This window comes from Ictalurus furcatus, chromosome 21, assembly GCF_023375685.1.
Source record: "Ictalurus furcatus strain D&B chromosome 21, Billie_1.0, whole genome shotgun sequence".
In the NCBI taxonomy this organism is placed as follows: Eukaryota; Metazoa; Chordata; class Actinopteri; order Siluriformes; family Ictaluridae; genus Ictalurus; species Ictalurus furcatus.
The window spans coordinates 15310643-15330628 of NC_071275.1; the positions used below are offsets into that span (position 1 = coordinate 15310643).

General features: G+C 41.4%; 2 protein-coding genes across 2 annotated transcripts; one reads left to right on the forward strand and one right to left on the reverse strand.

Annotated features, from left to right (window-relative positions):
• Positions 1-527: 527 nt before the first annotated feature.
• LOC128625137 (transcriptional regulator QRICH1-like) lies at positions 528-10300 on the forward strand. The gene is made up of 12 exons (XM_053653237.1): positions 528-751; positions 2387-2667; positions 2879-2959; positions 3237-3374; positions 4319-5014; positions 5931-6084; positions 6284-6438; positions 7110-7224; positions 7558-7666; positions 8190-8341; positions 8465-8555; positions 8932-10300. Exons 2-12 carry the CDS (start codon positions 2419-2421, stop codon positions 9119-9121), a joined length of 2130 nt encoding a protein of 709 aa, XP_053509212.1. The 5' UTR covers positions 528-751; positions 2387-2418; the 3' UTR covers positions 9122-10300.
• Positions 10301-10395: 95 nt separating this feature from the next.
• rpusd4 (RNA pseudouridine synthase D4) lies at positions 10396-19774 on the reverse strand. Its single transcript, XM_053653238.1, has 7 exons — positions 19435-19774; positions 19158-19323; positions 17773-17977; positions 16472-16565; positions 15412-15562; positions 14651-14748; positions 10396-10918 (listed from the first exon to the last, which is right to left on the reverse strand). Exons 1-7 carry the CDS (start codon positions 19681-19683, stop codon positions 10721-10723), a joined length of 1161 nt encoding a protein of 386 aa, XP_053509213.1. The 5' UTR covers positions 19684-19774; the 3' UTR covers positions 10396-10720.
• Positions 19775-19986: the final 212 nt, after the last annotated feature.

Consider the following 19986-nt stretch of genomic DNA (forward strand, 5'->3'; position numbering starts at 1 on the left):
TTGCAGGGGGAGGCCCTCACAGACACATGCCTAGCACTTTAAGGCGGACTGGAACAAATAAAGCCGCGCTTAAAGGCATACGCACTCCTAAATCAGTACTCCGTTTTAGTTGAGAACAGTAAATTACAACTAATCGACACGCCTGTAAAGGTTAAATACATGTGTGTTGTTCTTTTAATATATGTGCAGCCATGAGAAGAAAAAAAAATGAAGGCAGATCTTGGTTAATAAACCATAATGTTACATAGGCATTTTATGCTTGGCATCCAGAAGTGTACTGAGTAGTCTATGATTTGTATGTAATAGGGACTACTGATATTAAAATGCATGCAAAAAATAATTATACTAGATTTAACGCCCAATAATAATAATTATTGCTAATAAGAATAATTGAATAATAATAATAATAACATTGCACACTGGATATCCCGACTTGGGATAATACACGTGGACTGTAAAAGAAATGATATTCATTTCTCTCGTGTCATGAACCTCCACATGCTGTGCGCGGTCACGACGGCTTCCAAAGCGCGTTCACGGAGTGGGAATGTGCGCGTGGGCCTGCAGAGGGAGCTGCGCGCGCTCCACTGAAGCGGCGTTGTGTGCACAGGACAGTCCGGGGTCTCGCGCTCTCATACAAGGCCTACTTCCGTCAGCGCGCTGTTCTCGGGAAATTGTATTTTACATACAATATCGATCTTGTTTCCAGTCGAGCGAGCCGAGAAGTAGCGTTTCTACATTTTCTAACACGGTAGGAGCTTCATGCAACCGATCGCACGACGGTTAAAGGGTGTGATTTGTCTCGAAATACAGACCCGCGGTCTGAAAATGCAATAAGCACACGTCACATCATTTATTGGTATTGTTTGCTACACCTAAATGGAGGAAAAAAAGTGCCTCGGGGTTTTATATAACTACAGATCATGCACGGGAGACGGCTACAGAATGAATTAAGACGGGCTTTGGTGGCTTTTTATTTTTTGAACGGCGTGTTTTGGCGGAAATTGATTTTGGTTTTATTTAAGGTAGCATGGCAAGATACGCGGCCGAGCTAGTTAACGTTGCTTGGCTAAGTCAGTAAGGCTAAGCTAGCGTTTACTGGAATAAACATTATCATCCTTTGTATAATTTTTCTGACACAAACCTATAATAGTGATAAATCTAAGAGTTTGTATTTCTCTAGCATATTCATGTCGGCACATTTCGTAGATGCTAATGAGGGTTTAATTTTGCACATTCCTAAGCTAGCTAGCCTGCAAGCTAGTATTGTTTTGGTACCGTAACGCTAGCTAACGCTAGCTAGTTGTTTCCTTGAGCACACCTATCTGCTCCTGTTTATAACCTTATTAGCGTTGTGTTAGCGGGTACCATGTACCTAAAATGTTTTAAATTTCACTGACTGGAACTGTATACGAAATATTTAGCAAATAAACCTTTAACTTCTCTAAACAGTTATTGTGACAGTATGACTTGAGGTTGAGTTTGGTTTCAGACAGTAATGGTCCAAAGTGCGGCACGGTACAAGGCTGGCACGATCCCAAATGACTCCTTGTTCACTCTATAAGTGGACCACATGTGAATGTAATGGCTTCTGCGCACTATGTAGTGCACTGTGAAGTTCAGTAAGTAGGCGTTTGCGATTCAGCCAGCTGCTGTCGTTTTTCATCTAAACTAAACAAAGCCTCAGGGCATTCCTTTCCTTGTGTACTTTATTAACATAAACGTTTTGACCTTTAGTTCAATTACAGCATGTAGCACAAATCTTTTTTTTAAATTATTATTATTTTTTTAGTTTATTACATTTCGTTGGCTTTGTACTTGTACTCTGCATAATGATTATAAAATCCAATCTAATTTACAACATAAAGTCTGGAAAGTCATTTTCTTTTACGCTTGGAAATAGAAATTAAGTAGATGGGTTGGAAATTCTTTGGTCAAAATACTACAGACTCAACACTCCCTGTCTGACACTAATGCAGCTTCTCTGTTGCATTAATGCTTTCCTGTTCCTTATATGGGTAGTGACCTTTTTTTTTTTTTTTTTATAAATGAGAAGAAAACCAAAAACAAATGTTCTGGACAGATTACATGCGTAATCCAAAAAAAAAGTCTGGGAGTTTTTTTTATTAGAAAAGTGCTACTCTGTGTATGTATGTTTCGTTTGCCTTTAAAGGCTTGATGAAAACAGTTGCCACAAATAAATGAGGACAAAGTCTTTAATATAATCTTGTAATTGCTTTGCCATGTCATGTCGAGGTGACGTTATCAGAAAGTGCTACTGCACAGTTATCACTATATATTCCACAATTGTATGATGTATCATCTCAGTAAACTGTCTGGAACATGCTGTGCATCTGTCTCATCCGTGCCTATGGACTTCTTTCAGGCTTCAGTCAGTTCAAGGTGGATTGACCTGTCATGAATGAGCCGATCGAAGGCGGTGCGATCTCGTTCGACGAGTATGTGCGGCAGAAGGCTCGCACCATACCCCAGCACCGCATGAAGGAGTTCCTGGAGTCGTTGGCCACCAAAGGCCCTGAGATCCTACAGGAGTTCAGCCAGCAGACCAGTGGCACCACTACTACCATGGTGTACCAACAGGGGGCCAACTGCATCTACACCGACAGCACGGAGGTGGCAGGGTCACTGCTCGAGCTAGCATGCCCAGTAAGAAACAAACACTCTTACCTGAGATGGCTACCTGCTTAATAGCTGATGGAAATATAATGGATAATTGTATATAGCGACCATCTAATGTATATCAACCTTTTAATACATTTTGTGATCAAAGCTATTATAACTAAAAAAAAAATAATTGAGAATTGGATTTTAAGTGCATAAATTGAGTTTTCTCTAGTTGACTGTCTTATTTTTACAGGTACAGGTGACATCTACGCAGATCTCTCCACAGCTGGCTGCAGCTGTGCAGCAGGCGTCTGAGCAGCAGATTCAAGTCCAGGTTAGAATACTTATCGTTCTTCAACAGTATAAACTTTCCAAACACTACGTCTCGAGCCACTTGAATAGCCAGCCGTTGTCTCCGAACATGCAGAAGTCAACGTTGCAACGACACGTTAAGTGGCATTGCTTGAAGAATTTGTTGGCTGAGACAGAAAACGATCACTGATGAGGATTTCAGATGCTGCGTGAATCTTTTGTGCTCATTATAAACCGAAACACGTTCCTTTTATCTCTGATGTTGGTTGCTCTGTTTCACACTGCACTTTCTTCCACAGGTGCAGATCCAAGGTGAGCAGGGTCAGACAGTTGGTCAGGTGTTGCAGGTGGCTTCTCCTACCCAACAGCATCTATCAGGGGTCACTACAACACAGCTGGTGCAGCAGGGCGAGCTAACTGAGGAACAACACCAACAAGTACGTCCACAGACACGTAACACACAGTCAACACATGGCAAGATCAGAATCCTACAGTGTGTTCTCACTGGCAAGCAAGTGGGTTCTAGTTAATATTTTGGAAGCGTGAAGTGATGCAACCTTGCAGGCTGCACTATCTAGCTTTTTTTCAGATTCGGTAAGTTATAGTCAAAATGCCTATAGTCTACTGCAGGGGGTCATCAACTGGAGTACTTATGGTCCAGATTCAGACCCATATTCCATTAACCGTACCAAATAGTAAAAAAAAAAACTGTAAAAGAGACAATAAATGCATGGAAAAAGCTTGGCTTCTGTAGCAGATCCTCTGTTTCCGATCACATTTAGCTGAAGGGAACTCGTCAGACCACTGACTAGCTACAGGGTGAAAGACATTATGCAGCACAGTGCATGCACAAAATCAGGGCAATCGAGAAGCTCAGGTAATATTCACGTCAAACAATCAGAATGTGGGGAATTTTCACTCAAAGCAAACTCGAGTTTACACAGAATTGAGCAAAAAAACAAACCATGCAGTGAGTGGATGAGACCGAAAGAGAAGAGGAGAACAGCCGGCTGGTTCAAGCTGACAGGAAGGCTACTTTAGCTCAAATAGCCACTCTTTACAACCGTGGTGAACGGAAAAGCATCTCAGAAAGCACAATGTATCGAACCTTGAATTGGATCCGAGACAGCTGAAGATTGTCTATTCTGGTGTTCGATGTAAACGTTAACATTAACTGCATCTGTTTTGATTGTGTTGTGTTGTATTGCATTGCACTGCTGCCACGTGATTGGTTGATTGTATAATAGCACAAATGAGCAGAAATGATTCTTATTAAAGTGGCTGCTGAGTGTATTTGAAGCGATATCAATGCGCAGATTGTCAGATTGCTATCTGTTTGTGAAAGGGTGACATATAATGTGTGTGTGTGTGTGGCTCCCAGATCCAGGCGCAACTGGTGGCAGCCGTGGCCGGAGGTCAGCAAATCCAGATCCAGACAGTGGAGGCTCTGTCTCCACCTCAGACCCAGCAGCAGGGTTCGGAACGTGAGGCAGAGCGTCGCGCCGGAGCATCACCGGGTGTCCTGCAGCCAGCTAAGAAGCGCAAGGTAGATGTGCCTGCCGTAGTGTCTTACCAGCTAGCACAGGGCCAGCAGCTAGCCACCGTACTGGCCATACCCCAAGGCCAGCAGCAGAGCTACGTGTCGCTGAGGCCTGAGCTCCTGACTGTAGACAGTGCACACCTGTACGGCACCGCGACAGCCGGCACCATCACAGGTGCGTCAGGAGAGACCTGGACTATCCCGGTGTACCAGCAGCAGCAGGGTGTAGCACACATCGCCATCCCACAGGAGGCCTACAGCACGGTGCAGGTGCAGGACAAAGATAAAGACAAGATGACGACGGCCCAGCTCGCAGGTGCAGTGGCGGTGCCTGTGTCAGGCTCGCAGGAGGAGGTAGTGCACTCTCTCTTCCCAGCTCAGTTCATGAATGGAAACATCCACATTCCAGTGGCGGTCCAGGCTGTCGGGGGAGGCTACGCAGGCACCACCCAGGCGCTGCACATCTGGGACCCACAGCAGCAACAGCAGCAGCATGGCCAAGAGGTTGAAACTCAGGAGCAACAGCTCCATCTGCAGGTTAGGAAATTGGAGTGTGGCAGTTGTTATTATTAGTCAAGATCTTGACCATGTCCGTTATTCCATGTATGTATGTATGTATGTAAAACTATGAGGCTTTGGCCTGAAAGTCAGCATAGTAGATTAAAGCCAGGTTTACACTCCAGGATATTTCAGCCAGATTTTACTGTCACTGAATTCTTTGGTTCAGAGTTGGAAAAAATTTACCTCAGGTCCCATTTTCTGCACGAGCCCAGATTGCGCTGATTGATGATCTAAGCAGAGCATAGAAATTTTCCCGAACTGCAGGTCTGTCTAAAAGAGGTCTGTTTTTTTTGCACAGCATAAAATGGGCTTTATCCATTTTCCCCTCACCTTCTATTCCATTTAAAGATTAGGAGTCCTTCACCTAATCTCTAACCACCACATCTGTATCTGATTATGTGATTACTACAGGATTTTTTTTTTTTTTTTACACCATGAAAACAGAAAATTATGTCAAACAGTTTAAATGTGTGTCTGTATAACATCAATTCCCTTACAGTGATTACATTATAACAATAAAGATTATAGGATGAGACAGAAATGCGAGAATAAAACGTAGTTCAATGTTTTGTGTATCGATTTTTTTTCCCATCAGATCTACAGAATGACAAGTCCTTCACTGTGGAAAATGTATTCCTGAATTGAGTGTAATTTACCTTTTAAAATACATTTTCAGATAAATGACAGTTGTGTGTTTTAATTGGACATTTATTGACTGCCCCAACATCTGCACCTAGACCTCCATTATAATTGAGTTTTAAGTTAACAATAACAGTATATATGCAGGGAATGGAAACGTGGAAATGCTTGGTATTGAAAAGCTTTATACTGTATCCTGTACAGTATGTCAGAATATTGACCCATTATTTAACAGTTTTCTCTACCTACTCAGGCCGAGGCAGAGCCGCAAGCTGAAGCTCCTCCTGAGCTGCTTCTTCCTACAGTGCTAAAGCCAGAGGAAGGCCTGGAGACCTGGAGGCTTTGGGTGCAGCGCAAAAACGCAGAGCTCGATAAGAACGAACAGAACAAGTTGGCGCCGATTGGCCGTGAGTGATTGATTTAATTCTCATCCGCATACGTGGTTACAGTTTTCAGTAGGCTTTCTATCAGCCTCATCTGCCCTCTGTTCCTCTAGACAGTTAGTGTAAATAGATATAAGTTTTAGGTAGATAGTTTTGAACACGTTCCTTATGCCTGTGGGTGTGTGGTTTTTTTTTTTTTTTTTTTTTTTTGGTCTCTCCGCAGGCCGCCAGCCTCTGCGTTTCCGAGAAGACCTGGTCTCTAGTTCAGTGGGAGAACTTAACGTGGCTCTGTCTCTCATGACCCAAGAGGCTCGTGGTTTAGAAGGGGAGCCATTTGAACCCGACGCACTATATTATGTCTTCTTGTGCATACAGAAAGTATGTATGCATTTCTGCTCAAACCATGTTTATTCGATGTAATTTTTCCTGATGTATTTTTTTCCCCTCATCTTTTATTATTATTTTTTTAGTTCGCTATGGTTACATTTATGTAGTGCTTTTCTTGACACTCAAAGTAGTATTGGGGGGGATGCTAGTGTGTAGCATCCACTTGGATGATGCGACGGCAGCCATAGTGCACCAGAACTCTCACCACACACCAGCTATTAGAGGAGAAGGGAGGAGAGAGTGATGTAGCCAATTCAGAGATGGGATTATTAGGGACCATGATGGAGAAGGGCCAATGGGGGAATTTTGCCAGCACACCGGGGTTATACTCCTACTCTTTTACGAGAAGTGTTCTGGGATTTTTAACGACCACAGAGAGTCAGGACCTCGCTTTAACGTCTCATCCGAAAGACAGTGCTGTTTTTACAGTATAGTGTCCCTGTCACTATACTGGGGCATTAGGCCCCACACAGACCACAAGGTGAGCACCCCTTGTTGGCCTCACTAATACCATTTCCAGCATCAACCTTAGTTTTCTCCAGGAGGTCTCCAGGTACTGGCCAGGCTCAACCCTGCTTAACTTCAGTGGGAAACCAGGCGAGAGCTGCAGGGGAGATATGGCTCTGGCATGTGATATTTTTACCTGTGTGTATTGTATTTAGTACCTGTTCGAGAATGGCAGAGTGGACGACATCTTTTCAGACCAGTACTACTTCCGCTTCTCCCAGTGCCTACACAAAATCCTGGAGGAATGGAGGCCCAGTGTCCATCCGCTAGGTAAAGAAAGCCCAGTTTTATTTCCTCTCTGTGCATGCGTCTGTGCTGAATGTTATGTGATGGTATACTTTGTTAGGCACCAAAATTTTTATGACTGGAACCCTTGTTACTAGACTGCTAGATGTTGTTCCAAGTTCCAGTTTTAGTCATAAAAAAAGGTTGATTTTTGTTTACTTGTGTTTTTATTTTTACTATGAATTTTTTTTTTTTTACCAGACATTTTGTTCCAACAGTCGTGTCGCAGCATAAACCAGCAAAATGGCCACAATATGAAACATTTGTATGCTTTATTAGTTGCTGTTAGTGTACAAATTGGTTAATTATGTCTTTCAGGTTATATTATCCCCAGTCATGTGACCGAGGAGATGTTGTGGGAGTGCAAACAGCTGGGAGCTCATTCTCCATCTACTTTACTCACTACACTAATGTACTTCAACACCAAGTGAGTGACTGGAAGGATTTATGTTCCGTCATGGCTTCTAGGAGGTGTCGAACATACGACCCATGATGAAATGAATTTGAACCCATGTTCTGAATTTAAACTTTGTGAACCATAAATTAACTGAAAATTTAGTTGAAGGGCTTGTCTATGTTATTAACACTAGGGGGCAAAATAGAGCTGTAATCTTGGCTACTGACAAAATGCTAAGGATACACGATCAAGCTAAATGTTTGATGCATGGTTTTGTTTTGTTCATCTGTGCAGCAGTGCACACTTGTTAAGTTCGGTCAGTTTGTGCAATAAGTTCCGCAAAACTTTCCTTTCTGAAAAATCCACACGACACATTTAAAAGCAGGAGGTGTGTTATTAGTGTACGAAGTTAATTTTATTTGTCCAGCGCACTTCAAATCAGACGAAGTGTAACGTGAAACCTTACCCATCACGAGACACCCGTGTACTACATTCGAGAACGTCTAACGCGCTAGAGGGAGTCTTAACATGACGCGAAACGTTTATTTCACAGGTATTTCCACCTGACCACAGTGGAGCAGCATATGAAAGTGGCCTTCTCTAAAGTGCTCCGGCACACCAAGAAGAACCCGACCAACCCAAAAGACAAGAGCACCAGCATTCGCTACCTGAAAGGAGTCGGCTCTCACCATGTCGGTCAGAAAGGTGAGTGGGGACTGGGGGACACCTCTCTACATTGTGACTTACGTTTGTATTATAGAATCAAGCTTTTTTACGCCATGATGCTTTTACACCGTGTTCCTCTTTAAATGTATTTTCTTGCTTTAGTGACGGATGATATGTACGCTGAGCAAGCTGAGGATCCAGAGAATCCACTTCGCTGCCCCATCAAGCTCTATGACTTTTACCTCTTCAAATGGTGAGCACCTCTTCAATTAAGTATTTACCATTCCATTAATCATGCATTAAATGTTTCCCTGTCTCTAACGTTTACCTATAAAGGAAGATGTTATTTGACTTTTAAACAAAATGGCGAGCTTAAACGGTTAAACTGACATGCGGACAAAACAAAAGGACAGAGCTTTAGCACTGAAGAGGGGGAAAAAAAAAAGTCTGTTCTTAATATCCGTAGTGAAGAAAGAAATGCAAAATTATTGATGTTTGTAAACTGGTTAATTATAGAACAAATCAATTATTTGGTATCAGTGCGAAAGCGCCCTTAGTGTAAATTTCCGTGCTAATACGTATTTCATTCACTTGTCTTAACGCACACAGTACTCTTCGTTTCTTTTCAGCCCTCAGACTGCCAAAGGCCGGAATGACACATATTACCTGACGCCAGAGCCTGTTGTAGCCCCGAACAGCCCTATATGGTACTCGACCCAGCCAATCACGAGCGAGCAGCTGGAGCAGATGCTCACACGCATCATGGTGGTGCGGGAAATCCAAGAAATAATCTCCATCACGCAGGCCAACATTCAGTGAGGAAATTTGAGGGAGAAGGAGAGAGAGAGATGGTGCAAGAAAGGTTTCCACCTCCGAGCTCCTCCGTCCTCACAGCCTCACCGCGACTCAGTCGCTCACAAACTCAAAAGGAGGGAAATGTAGCCATCGCTGTGTCTCCTCGTGCTCCATATTTACACACCCTGAAGCACGCACCAGTGGTGGCCCATGGGCAGAGGAGGCAACAATATCTACAATCTACACTCTATAATTATACGCTCATTTCGAGTAGGATTTAAAACTCTTAACAACCAGGCTGAGGAAATTTGACATTGTTATCGACTGATTGCTAACCTTAAAAGAAAAGCAGTGTCGGTTTACTAATTAACAAAAGTGCAGCACATGTCCGGTAGCCATCGTTTGCTTTGAGCTTGCTGTTTGATTTCAATGTATATTTCTGAAATGGTTCAGAGAACATTAGTATGATCATTGTATTGTCACTTACTTGGATTACTTTGGAGGTTCGCTCATAAAACTGCACTACATTGCATCGTGGCCTTGATGCTTTCTGAAATTGCAGTGAAATTACACACACACAAAATATATATATTTATATATTTATTTATATATATAAATATATTTATATAAATATATTTATATATATATATATTTATATATATGACTACCGCCTCATTTTTATCCATGAACTGCCTCCATAAACCTCTAGGAGGTGCCTCCTCTGACCAGCCGCCACTGGAGGACTGAAATGAACTGAACTTGCAAGCCTTTTTTCTTTCTTTTTTAAAAAAAATAAAGATATTACTTAATCTGTTCATGTGATGCCTGTTGGCACTACACACCTTTAACGTGCAGTTTCTCTTTGCTAGCTGTCACTCTGTCGAATATGTACTCATCTAATGTCATTTATTTCCCCCCACTCTCCCCCGATTTGTTCATTTTTTTTGCCATTGTAACTGAGAGAGGTGAGGAGTGTGTGATTAGACTGGAGTCATCTCTGCAAGCGGATAAAACACAGGTTCTTTTGGGGGAACCTCTTCCACACCCTTGACTTGGCAAGAATGCAGTCAAGACACTTTGAGAAGTGTACTCTACACAGAAAGACTTTTTGGTCTTCATTTTTTGTTTCATGTTTTTTTTTTTTATATATATATATGTATATGCATCTATGGTAATCTGATATGTATTGATATTATAGTGGTGCTGGGGACTAAAGAATTGAAGCCTGTGTTTTCAAACATGCCTTTTGTACAGTGAGGTCCCTGTAACTGTGTGTAGTGTCTTTTTTTTGTTATAAATTTGTTGTACTTGTACATGGAAGGATATTGTAAGGAAAAAATAGTTGGAGGGTAATGGATAGCTCTGAAGTTCAATTTATTTAGGGTTTAATGAAATAATCAGACATATTACATATAACACAACCTTAAAAAAAAAAAGTCCCTTGATCACCCTAGTCAACATAGACCTGGCTCTAAGCAATTTGATCTGCATGGTTGCATCTTTCACGCACCTCCAGTCAGCGTATCCTGTTCTCACTTTATTTGATGCCACAGTTCTGACTTCCTGTAAGCCTTGGTGTCCAGTTAAAGAGTTTACATTCATATCCAAGGTGTTTCTCATTTCTTACGGCTTCTCGGGCAGCTCGATTTGCAGTTTTTTCAGAGCTGCTGTGAAGAACTTGGGAAGCAGGCAGGACACAGTGAGGTCATCGTGACCCCTGACCCCTGGTAGGGTGATCTGTCGGACATGGAGGTGGAGAGGAAGGTGTCGGGTTTTGCTCTGCTCCAGTCCAAGCCGCCGCAGCACACCTTCCGGTAACTTCTGCAGAAAGAAAAGTGATACACGCATTTGGTGAAGTGTGACCAGTGAGAAAGTAATCTCTTGAGATCATCTGCCATGATGGGAATTTTTTTTTTAGCATCATGGCACTTCTAGTGTGTCGTTATAACATTTCAATATGGTCATTTATTCATTTATTACTTTCCCATGTTGGATATCTAATTAAACCTCTAAAAGAGTGCTGAAAGTGATACTTGCATGGTTAGCTTATGAAACTTAACAACTTTTGGCAAACAAAATCCCAAAACAGTAGCTCCCCAGACAAAAATATCTGCATCCACCACTAGCAACACCAATCAGCACTTTACCTGAAGTATTATTTACTTCAGTGGTCACCAACCTTCTTCCTTGAGATCTATCTTCCTGCAGGTTTCATCTTCAACAAAAATCCAACAGGCCTGTTTTATAGTTGATCAAGAACTTCTGAAGGTAATGGGGCAGGTGGGCACGATTATGGTTGGAGCTAAAGTCTTCAGGAAAGGTAGCTCTCCAGGACCAGGGTTGGTGATCACTGATCTACTTCAATGTCTTTAGAGTAGGGGTGTTGCATTATGAATTTTAATGGTCTCAAAATGTAGTCTAAAAACGTCACAGTAAAACACAAGCCAGTGGTAAAAATGAATAACCACACATTCTTTGTGTTCCCTGTGCACTAAGAAATGAAAGTTGCTGTCGTGTGTTTTAGGGCAAATCTAAAAAAGGAAGGGCTGTGAAATTTTGCATAGCACCCAGATAGAAAACTAATGAGAACTAGTGCAGTAAGGAACTCTATCAGTTAAAATATAATATCGGGAAAGGCATTTTAATCTGTATTTTGAAAAAGCCGAGAGTGAGGTAACTGTCCAATCATTCACTGTGACTAACAGTGAAGCCATGACACCATAGCAACCTTATTATATAAATATTTATCATGTTTCATGTCCAAATAGAACTTAACATTGATGCTGTCTTGTTTCAGGATGCGTACAGCCACACAACCTGTGTGTGTGTGACTTGTTATATGAGCATGACTGATCACTTAGACACTTTAACTGGTCTGGTAAAACATCAATCCCATTGAAAAACGGGGATTATTTCACCTTCATGCTCAAGATAAATTGTCTATACGCTTAATGGAGGAGGGGTCTAAAATTGAAAGAACCTCAAGTCTCCTAAGACTCTTGAGACCTTACCTGACAAGATTGGTGCAGTTATAATGTTCTTGTCCAGGGTGCTTAATGCTGGCTGCTTGTTGTTGCAGTACATTTAAGGGAAGCATCAATACAGATACTGGTATCTGTCCGATACCATGCCCATTTACTAGTTTTTGAACACCAACAGGGATGCCTACTCCACCAGCATGTCTAGTCATTCTCGTTACTAATTTGTATGTAAGAACTACACTAAAAATATATTTCAAACATAAAGGAAGCTACTGAAGAAATTCATCTGCTGGTTACAGTGATTAATTCCATAGAAATCTTACAAACATTCAACTGCTCATTCTTGAGATACTGCAAGAATCTCAAGCAGATGCACAAACACACTGATGGATGGACAGACCAATGGCAAAAATCGTAGATGGAGATAAAAAGAGGTCTTGAGTTCCTGAACATGAAGGTGTAATTAACATTTTGGCGTGACAAACAGGAAGGACGCTATAGAAGAAAAACTACTTCAGACATTTGACCTTGCTGTGACCTTGACCCTTTATGGATCGATTCCAAAATCTAAACAGTTCATCTGCAGGTTACAATCATAATTCCATATACAGGTGCAGCTGAAAAATTTGAATATCATGGAAAAGTTCATTTTCTTCTGTAATTTAATTTAAAAAGTGGAACTTTCATATATTCTAGATTCAATACATAAAGTGAAATATTTCAAGCCTTTTTTTTGTTTGTTTGTTTTAATGTTGATGAAGATTACAGCTCGGCTTACAGCTCATGGAAATCAAAAATCCAGTATCTCAAAATATTAGAAAAAAGAATTTATAATACAGAAATGTCGACCTGAGAAGAGCTCTAATCAGCGAATTAACCCAAAACCCCTGCAAAGGTTTCCTGAGCCTTTAATCTCTCAGTCTGGTTCAGTACACACAACCATAATCACGGGGAAGATGAAAGTAAATGTTGCGTTTCATTTGGAAATCAAGGTTCCAGAGTCTGGAGGAAGAGTGGAGAGGCACAGAATCCAAGTTGCTTGAAGTCCAGTGTGAAGTTTCCAGAGTCAGTGATGATTTGGGGTGCCATGTAATCTGCTGGTGTTGGTCCACTGTGTTTTCTCAAGTCAAGAGTCAATGCAGCGTCTACCAGGAGATTTTAGAGCACTTCATGCTTCTAACTGCTGACGAGCTCTATGGAGATGCCGATTTCCTTTTCCAGCAGGACTTGGCACCAAAACTACTAGTAACTGGTTTACTGACCATGGTATTACTGTGCTTGATTGGCCAGCCGACTCGCCTAATTTGAACCCCATAGAGAATCTATGAGAGACACCAAACCCAACAATACAGACGAGCTGAAGGCTGCTATCAAAGAAACCTGGGCTTCCAGAACACCTCAGCAGTGCCACAGGCTGATAGCCTCCATGCCACGCCGCATTGATGCAGTAATTTGTGTAAAAGGATTAAAACCCCGAACGAGTATTGAGTGCATAAATGAACATACTTTTCAGAAGGTCGACATTTCTGTATTATAAATTCTTTATTCTAATATTTTGAGATACTTTTCCACGATATTAAAATTTTTTGAGATGCACCTGTAAATCCTCACAAAAATTCAACCACTCGTTCTTGAGATATTGCATTAATGATAATCTCGGATGGAAAGACTGACAATCCGAAAACATAATGCATAAAAATGCTCCGATTGATACAGTATTATGCGATGAATGCCTACAGTAAGTTGGCGCACTAATGAACAGACTTAATGACTGCAATGAAACAGCAAACTGTGCTCTGTGAAAATATCTAGAGGAGGAACTACAGCATCTTAATAAACTACAAGTAACCTGACAAAACATCTTTATGGTATTTAGGCAGTATCTAAATTTCTAAGCAACCTAAGCAATCTTAAGATTTTTATGAGCATAGAGCATTAGTGCTGTATGGTGAGTGTGCAGAGAAACTATTGCATGTAAGATCACACAGCAGCAACCAACATCCACCCATCCATCAATTTTCCACACTGCTCATCATACACAGGGTCGCAAGGGTGCTTGGAGCCTATCCCAGGGGACTCGGGGCACAAGGCGGTGAACACCCTGGACAGGGTGCCAACTCATCACAGGGCACAATCACGCACACATTCACACACCCCCGTTCACTCACTCACGCACCCCCATTCACTCACTACGGACAATTTAGAGATGCCAATCAGCCTACAACGCATGTCTTTGGACTGACGGAGGAAACTGGAGTACCAGGAGGAAACCCCCCGAAACAGGGGAACATGACACTCCACGTACGCAGGGCAGAGGCTGGAATCGAACTCCCAACCCCGGAGGTACGAAGCAAAAAAATACTTACTTTGACACTTCTCACATCAGCAGCACCACATTGCTGCTGTTTGACTGGGTTAAGCTTGGACTACTTAAACTGATAACTGTTTGCCAATCGAGCAAACATCTTGGTAATTAATCCACACAATCTCTACCCTGATCTGTCATGGGTGCAGATTCAATATTGAACATTTCATGCAGTATTGAATGTCGGGTGTGTTTACAGTTACACACCTGAGGAGCCAGCTTATTCCAGTGGGAGTACTTATGATCTCCCAGAATAGGGCAAGCCAAAGCCAACGCCATGTGAACCCGCAGCTGATGTTTCACTCCTAAACGTAACACACACACAAACACTTCCATTATTTTATGAATGATACCAACTGTCCCAAAGAATGGGATTCTTTATAATTAACAAATGAACTTCAAGATTTGACGTTTTCAGTTTGGTTAACAATGTTGTTTGACTATCTGCTGATAGTGGCATCAGTAAATTTAGCCCTTGCTTCATCTCAAGAGAGAGCGATGAAGCAGTGCTTTACTCCTTTATGCCTGCCCAAACAGATCAGGTTCCAAAGCTTCAACTTTCCTTCAAATACCATCACACTCATTATCTCGGAAAACGCTAACTTTGAAGCCAACGTTTACCGTCTCTACTAATTCTACATTCCATATGATGAGTGAAAATTAGAAGCTCTTGCGCTTTTGTTTTAGGAGCCAACAGTGAAACCTGACCATTATCTTCTATTATATTTGCGAGTGTAACTGCACTAGTAATGCCCTCCTGTAACATCAGCTCAGCAGACAATTGCTAACTTTTCACGAGAATAACAAAAACAATAAACAAACAAATAAGTAAATAAACCATCAACCGATAAATTAGCACCAGAAAGTTAATCACAAATATTTCAATATAAACATATTTAATGTGTTTGAAGGTGGAGTTTTCCTGTAATTATATGGTGTGAATACGAGTCAGGGTAACATCTCAGAACCTGTGACTGGCTGGAGCTCCACCAAGCTGCATCCTGAGCTGCTGTCCAGGACTTTGTAGCGTGTGACGGCGCTCTGTGCTTGCCGGTTAGCTCTCACTCGGACCAACCCGTCTCCCTCCTCGGTCGGTCTGTAAAGCGGACTCAAACCCATCTGCAGGACACCTCAATATCAGAATAGCTTTTTCAAGACATGTACAATGACCGAGTCTTATTACTGCAGTATTACATTTAAAGCCTGTGAGGAATAAACAATACAAAGATACACCGATCAGCCACAACATTAAAACCACCTTCCTAATATTGTGTAGGTCCCCCTTGTGCCACCAAATAGTTCTGAGTCGAGTCAAGGCATGGCCTCCACAAGACCTCTGAAGGTGTGGTGTGGTATGTGGCACCAAGATGTTAGCAGCAGATCCTTCGAGTTCTCTAAGTTGCGAGGTGGGGCCGCCATAGATCAGATTTGTTTGTTCAGAACATTCCACAGATGCTCGACTGGATTGAGATCTGGGGAATTTGGCCTGAGGCTACACACCCCCATACACAGCAAGCTGTGATGCACTGTGTTCTGACACCTTTCTATCATAGCCAATATTAACTTTTTCAGCAATTCGTGCTACAGTAGCTCTTCTGTGGGATTGGAATAGATGGGCGAACTTTCACTCCCCACGCGCATTAATGTGCATTGGGTGCCCATGACCCTGTTGCTGGTTCATCGGTTGTCCTTCCTTGGACCACTTTGGTAGGTACTAACAACTGCATACCGGGAACACCCCACAAGACCTGCCATTTTGGACATGCTCTTACCAAGTCGTCCCATGTCAAAGTTACTTACGCTTGCCCATTTTTCCTGCTTCCAACATGTCAACTTCCAGAACCGAATGTTCACTTGCTGCCTAATATATCCCACCCCTTTATAGCTTCCATTGTAATAAGAATCAATGTTATTCACTTCACCTGTCAGTGGTTTTAATGTTATGGCTGATCCTTGGCAATAAATGTAAAAAAAAGTCACTAAAAGTCAGTTATTTTTGGCATCAACAGGCCTTAAATGATTGCTCACCTTAAAGTGATGCTGGTCCCCCATGACCTCCTTCTCAATGATGGGGATGTCAATCACACCTTCAGAAGGAACAGGGACACCAACAGTGATCACCCTGTGTGATAAGAGGCTGATCGTTATTATTATAGTGCCTTGCATAAGTATTCGCTTATGCTCTGTGAGATAGATTATATATATATGTATAAAAAACACACACACATTTTTTGATACACGAGTTAGAAGGCACAGAAAGTCCAGTGGCCCCCAACACCCTGCAGGTGAACTGGTGTTACTTGTCCTGTATTTGCAAATCATCGTGATAGGGTAGTGGATTTTAAGATGCAGTAACACACTTTCATGTCACATATGCAATACAAAGTCAGATTTCCTGTGAGATTTTCTGCCCTTTGTATATAAAAAAAGAATGAATTACATGACTATGACTACGTTTACATGGACAGCAGTAATCTAATTATTGACCTTACTCTGAGTAAGACAATATTGTGATTAAGGTGTTTACATGAGTCGCTTTAAGAATACTCCTTTCATGTACCTGTTTTACATGTTATAGAACATAATTAGATTAACAGCCCGCGTCATTACGTCACCGCGCCACGCCATCCGACATCCCTCCAGAATTTCACGTATCGACATACAGTTGGTCTTCGTTATGGTACCGTATACAGTTTTGGGTGTTTTTATTTAATTTTTTTTACGAACGCTTTAAGTGCAGTTAATTATTTGTCATGCTGTACGTGCAAATAGATGACTGCTTGAAGCCATGGGCTGCGTCTCAAACCGCGTACTTACCGTCTATATAGTAGCCGAGATACATGTATTTTTCCTCACTACAGGCCCATAGTAGGCAAGTATGCGGTTTGGGACGCAGCCGAACTCTCTTGTTCGGCGTAAAATGTAAAACTGCCGTGTGTGATCGTGTCCTGTCGCAAAATACACTGAAAACTCTCACACGACGTTCACAATGTGATTAAGGTGTTTACATGTCTGTAATACACGTCCATAATGCGACTAAAACCGGAGTACTCCACCTGTCTTAATTCGATTGGAGCTTACTTCGAGTATGACCTTAATTAGATTAAGGTAAGTAAAAATTGCTGTTACCATGGTAGTTTCTTAATCAAAGTGTGGTCTTAATCGGGTTAAGAGTGGATTATTGTTGTCCATGTAAACGCAGCTATTGTCACACTTTAACCCGTCTGCATGCACCAAAGGATTTCAGGACTCCAATCCAAATAAGATTAAAGATTCTCTGCCTGGTCCTGCGTGATGATGAAATCTTTCTCAGTTTCATAATCACTTACATGTATCTTTTCTCTGCTTGATGCGATCTGATGAGATTGTGTATTCGTTCAGCAGTTTCCTCCGTCCAGGCCAGGAACAAAACGCCTGTGGTGTCCTTCTCAAGATTGTAACAGACGTGCAGCTTGGATCCTCCTTTCGTGCAGTCAATAATTTTGGCCAGGACTGGCAGACTCTCTGCAATGCTGTTCCCGATGCCTCCAGTACCTATGGGAATGAGCAGCCATGATTCAGTTTAAGAAATTAAACATACTGTGTGTATGAGGAGTATTTCTCAAACACTGACAGACTTTTTTTTATTTTATTAATTTTTTTAAAAAGCAGAACCTTTCCTGCTTGCAATTACATACAAAGACAAGCTAATTTCCAGGTCTACAAAAATATTCACAGGCTACAACAAACTGGGAAAGCAAGTACACCTTCTCTTGGTTGAAACCCTGGTGACAAAAGTGGTGCACATTTTTTTGAAGGCTAGAAAATCTATTAATGTTAGTATAATATTGACTGGGAGTCTAAACCATTCCCTAAATTCTGTTCTGAAATAAATCAATTAATTTTCCCCAAAAGTTTTCACCAACGTCAAGGTTTACACTGGAACAAAAGTTTTCTATAGTAAGCATCTCATGTTCACCCACCCTTTAAAGCACTATATAAATATACACTTCTGCTGATTTACAGCAGTTTAAACCGAACGTTATGCATAAGTGGTCTTTTATAATCAAAGCACATAAAACCTATTTATTTAGCTGCTTGGTATCATGTACAGTGGTGCTTGAAAGGTTGTATAGAATTGTCTATATTTCTGAATAAATATGACCTAAAACTTCATCAGATTTGCACACTAATCCTAAAAGTAGATAACGCGAACCCAATTAAACAAACGAGACAATATTATAATATTTGGTCATTTATTTATTGAGGAAAATGATCCAATATTACATATCTGTGAGTGGGAAAAGTATGTGAACCTTTGCTTCTGCCACTCACATATGTAATATTGGATCATTTTCCTCAATAAGTATAATGTTTTGTCTCATTTGTTTAATTGGGTTCTCGTTGTCTACTTTTAGGACATGTGAGAAAACCTTGTGATGTTTTAGATCATATTTATGCAGAAATACAGCCAATTCTAAACAAACTTTCAAGCACCACTGTATGTTGGCCATATGAACGTGTTAAATGTGGACCAGTCACTCACTGGGGGTGTTACCTGGGTCTCACATTGTGAAGGAAAACCACCAACGATTGTTTAAAAATAAATAAATAAATAAATAAATAAATAAATAAACAAACTGTGACACCTACCTACACCCATCATCTCATAATGATTTTATGATTACACTACTCATTACAGTCAGGTTCAGTTATTACATAACTAAGTACTTACTGTAAACTGGGACTCCATATGGCTTATTTATAGCGATGAGGTTTTGGTCTTGGTACAGAATACTCTTAGAGAGTGCTTTTGCGAAAACATTTGGATGGACAGATTGGAGCTGCTGAGAGAGCTGCCTCAGTTCTGCCACATTCCGCTGTACAGGAGAGACCGGAACCTTTAGAGGAAGGGAAAGGGAGATGAGCGGAACACTTACGCGGCCGGACCGGAAGTTGACAAAAGTCTGATTGGAACGACAAGTAATTTAAGTCAAATTAATTTAACCCACTTTATTTTTTGTATCTGCCTTTTCCTCTTTTTCACGCCGGAGCTTTTCTGCGATATCCGCGGCTCTCAGTCCTCTTTTTCTCCCTGGAGAAACGCCTGCTTCTTTCTCCGAAACTGTACCGAAAGGACGCAGTAAACATCGTAGCGCTCCATAATAATTTATTCGCGTATTCCCGACAACACCGCGATTAAAACAACGACTACTCAAGTTTCGACTTGTCCACACACCTAATAACTTTACTGTGCTCATCTCACATGTCTGACCCAAAAGCGGGGATTTCAAAAATAATATATGTGTATTCAGAGCAAGGAGAAGCACACAGCATGGTCGAACAGCAAGGTATTAGTGGTTTTCAAAATAAAAGTCTCTGGGTGACATTTACTTAGGCGTGTTTAGCCCGAAGATATAGGAAATGTCTGGCTAAAGTGCACTGGAATTAATTATGCCATGTTAAACAATTCAATTCCAACATCGGTATTTAACTTATTAGAGATCACTTGCTGCTCCATTTGTGAGAGGAATAGGTATCTAAGTTGTGTTGAATAATGAATG

What these genes read in the sequence shown, in the direction of transcription:
- LOC128625137 (XM_053653237.1), top strand. Translation starts at nt 2,419, where the DNA reads ATGAATGAGCCGATCGAAGGCGGTGCGATCTCGTTCGACGAGTATGTG. An exon ending in AGCAGCAGATTCAAGTCCAG is followed by an intron (nt 2,960 to 3,236) that starts GTTAGAATACTT and finishes TTTCTTCCACAG; the next exon opens with GTGCAGATCCAAGGTGAGCA. An exon ending in CTGAGGAACAACACCAACAA is followed by an intron (nt 3,375 to 4,318) that starts GTACGTCCACAG and finishes TGTGGCTCCCAG; the next exon opens with ATCCAGGCGCAACTGGTGGC.
- rpusd4 (XM_053653238.1), bottom strand. Translation starts at nt 19,683, where the DNA reads ATGAGCACAGTAAAGTTATTAGGTGTGTGGACAAGTCGAAACTTGAGT. An exon ending in CAAGCAGAGAAAAGATACAT is followed by an intron (nt 16,566 to 17,772) that starts GTAAGTGATTAT and finishes CTTATCACACAG; the next exon opens with GGTGATCACTGTTGGTGTCC. An exon ending in GGAATAAGCTGGCTCCTCAG is followed by an intron (nt 10,919 to 14,650) that starts GTGTGTAACTGT and finishes TTCTTTCTGCAG; the next exon opens with AAGTTACCGGAAGGTGTGCT.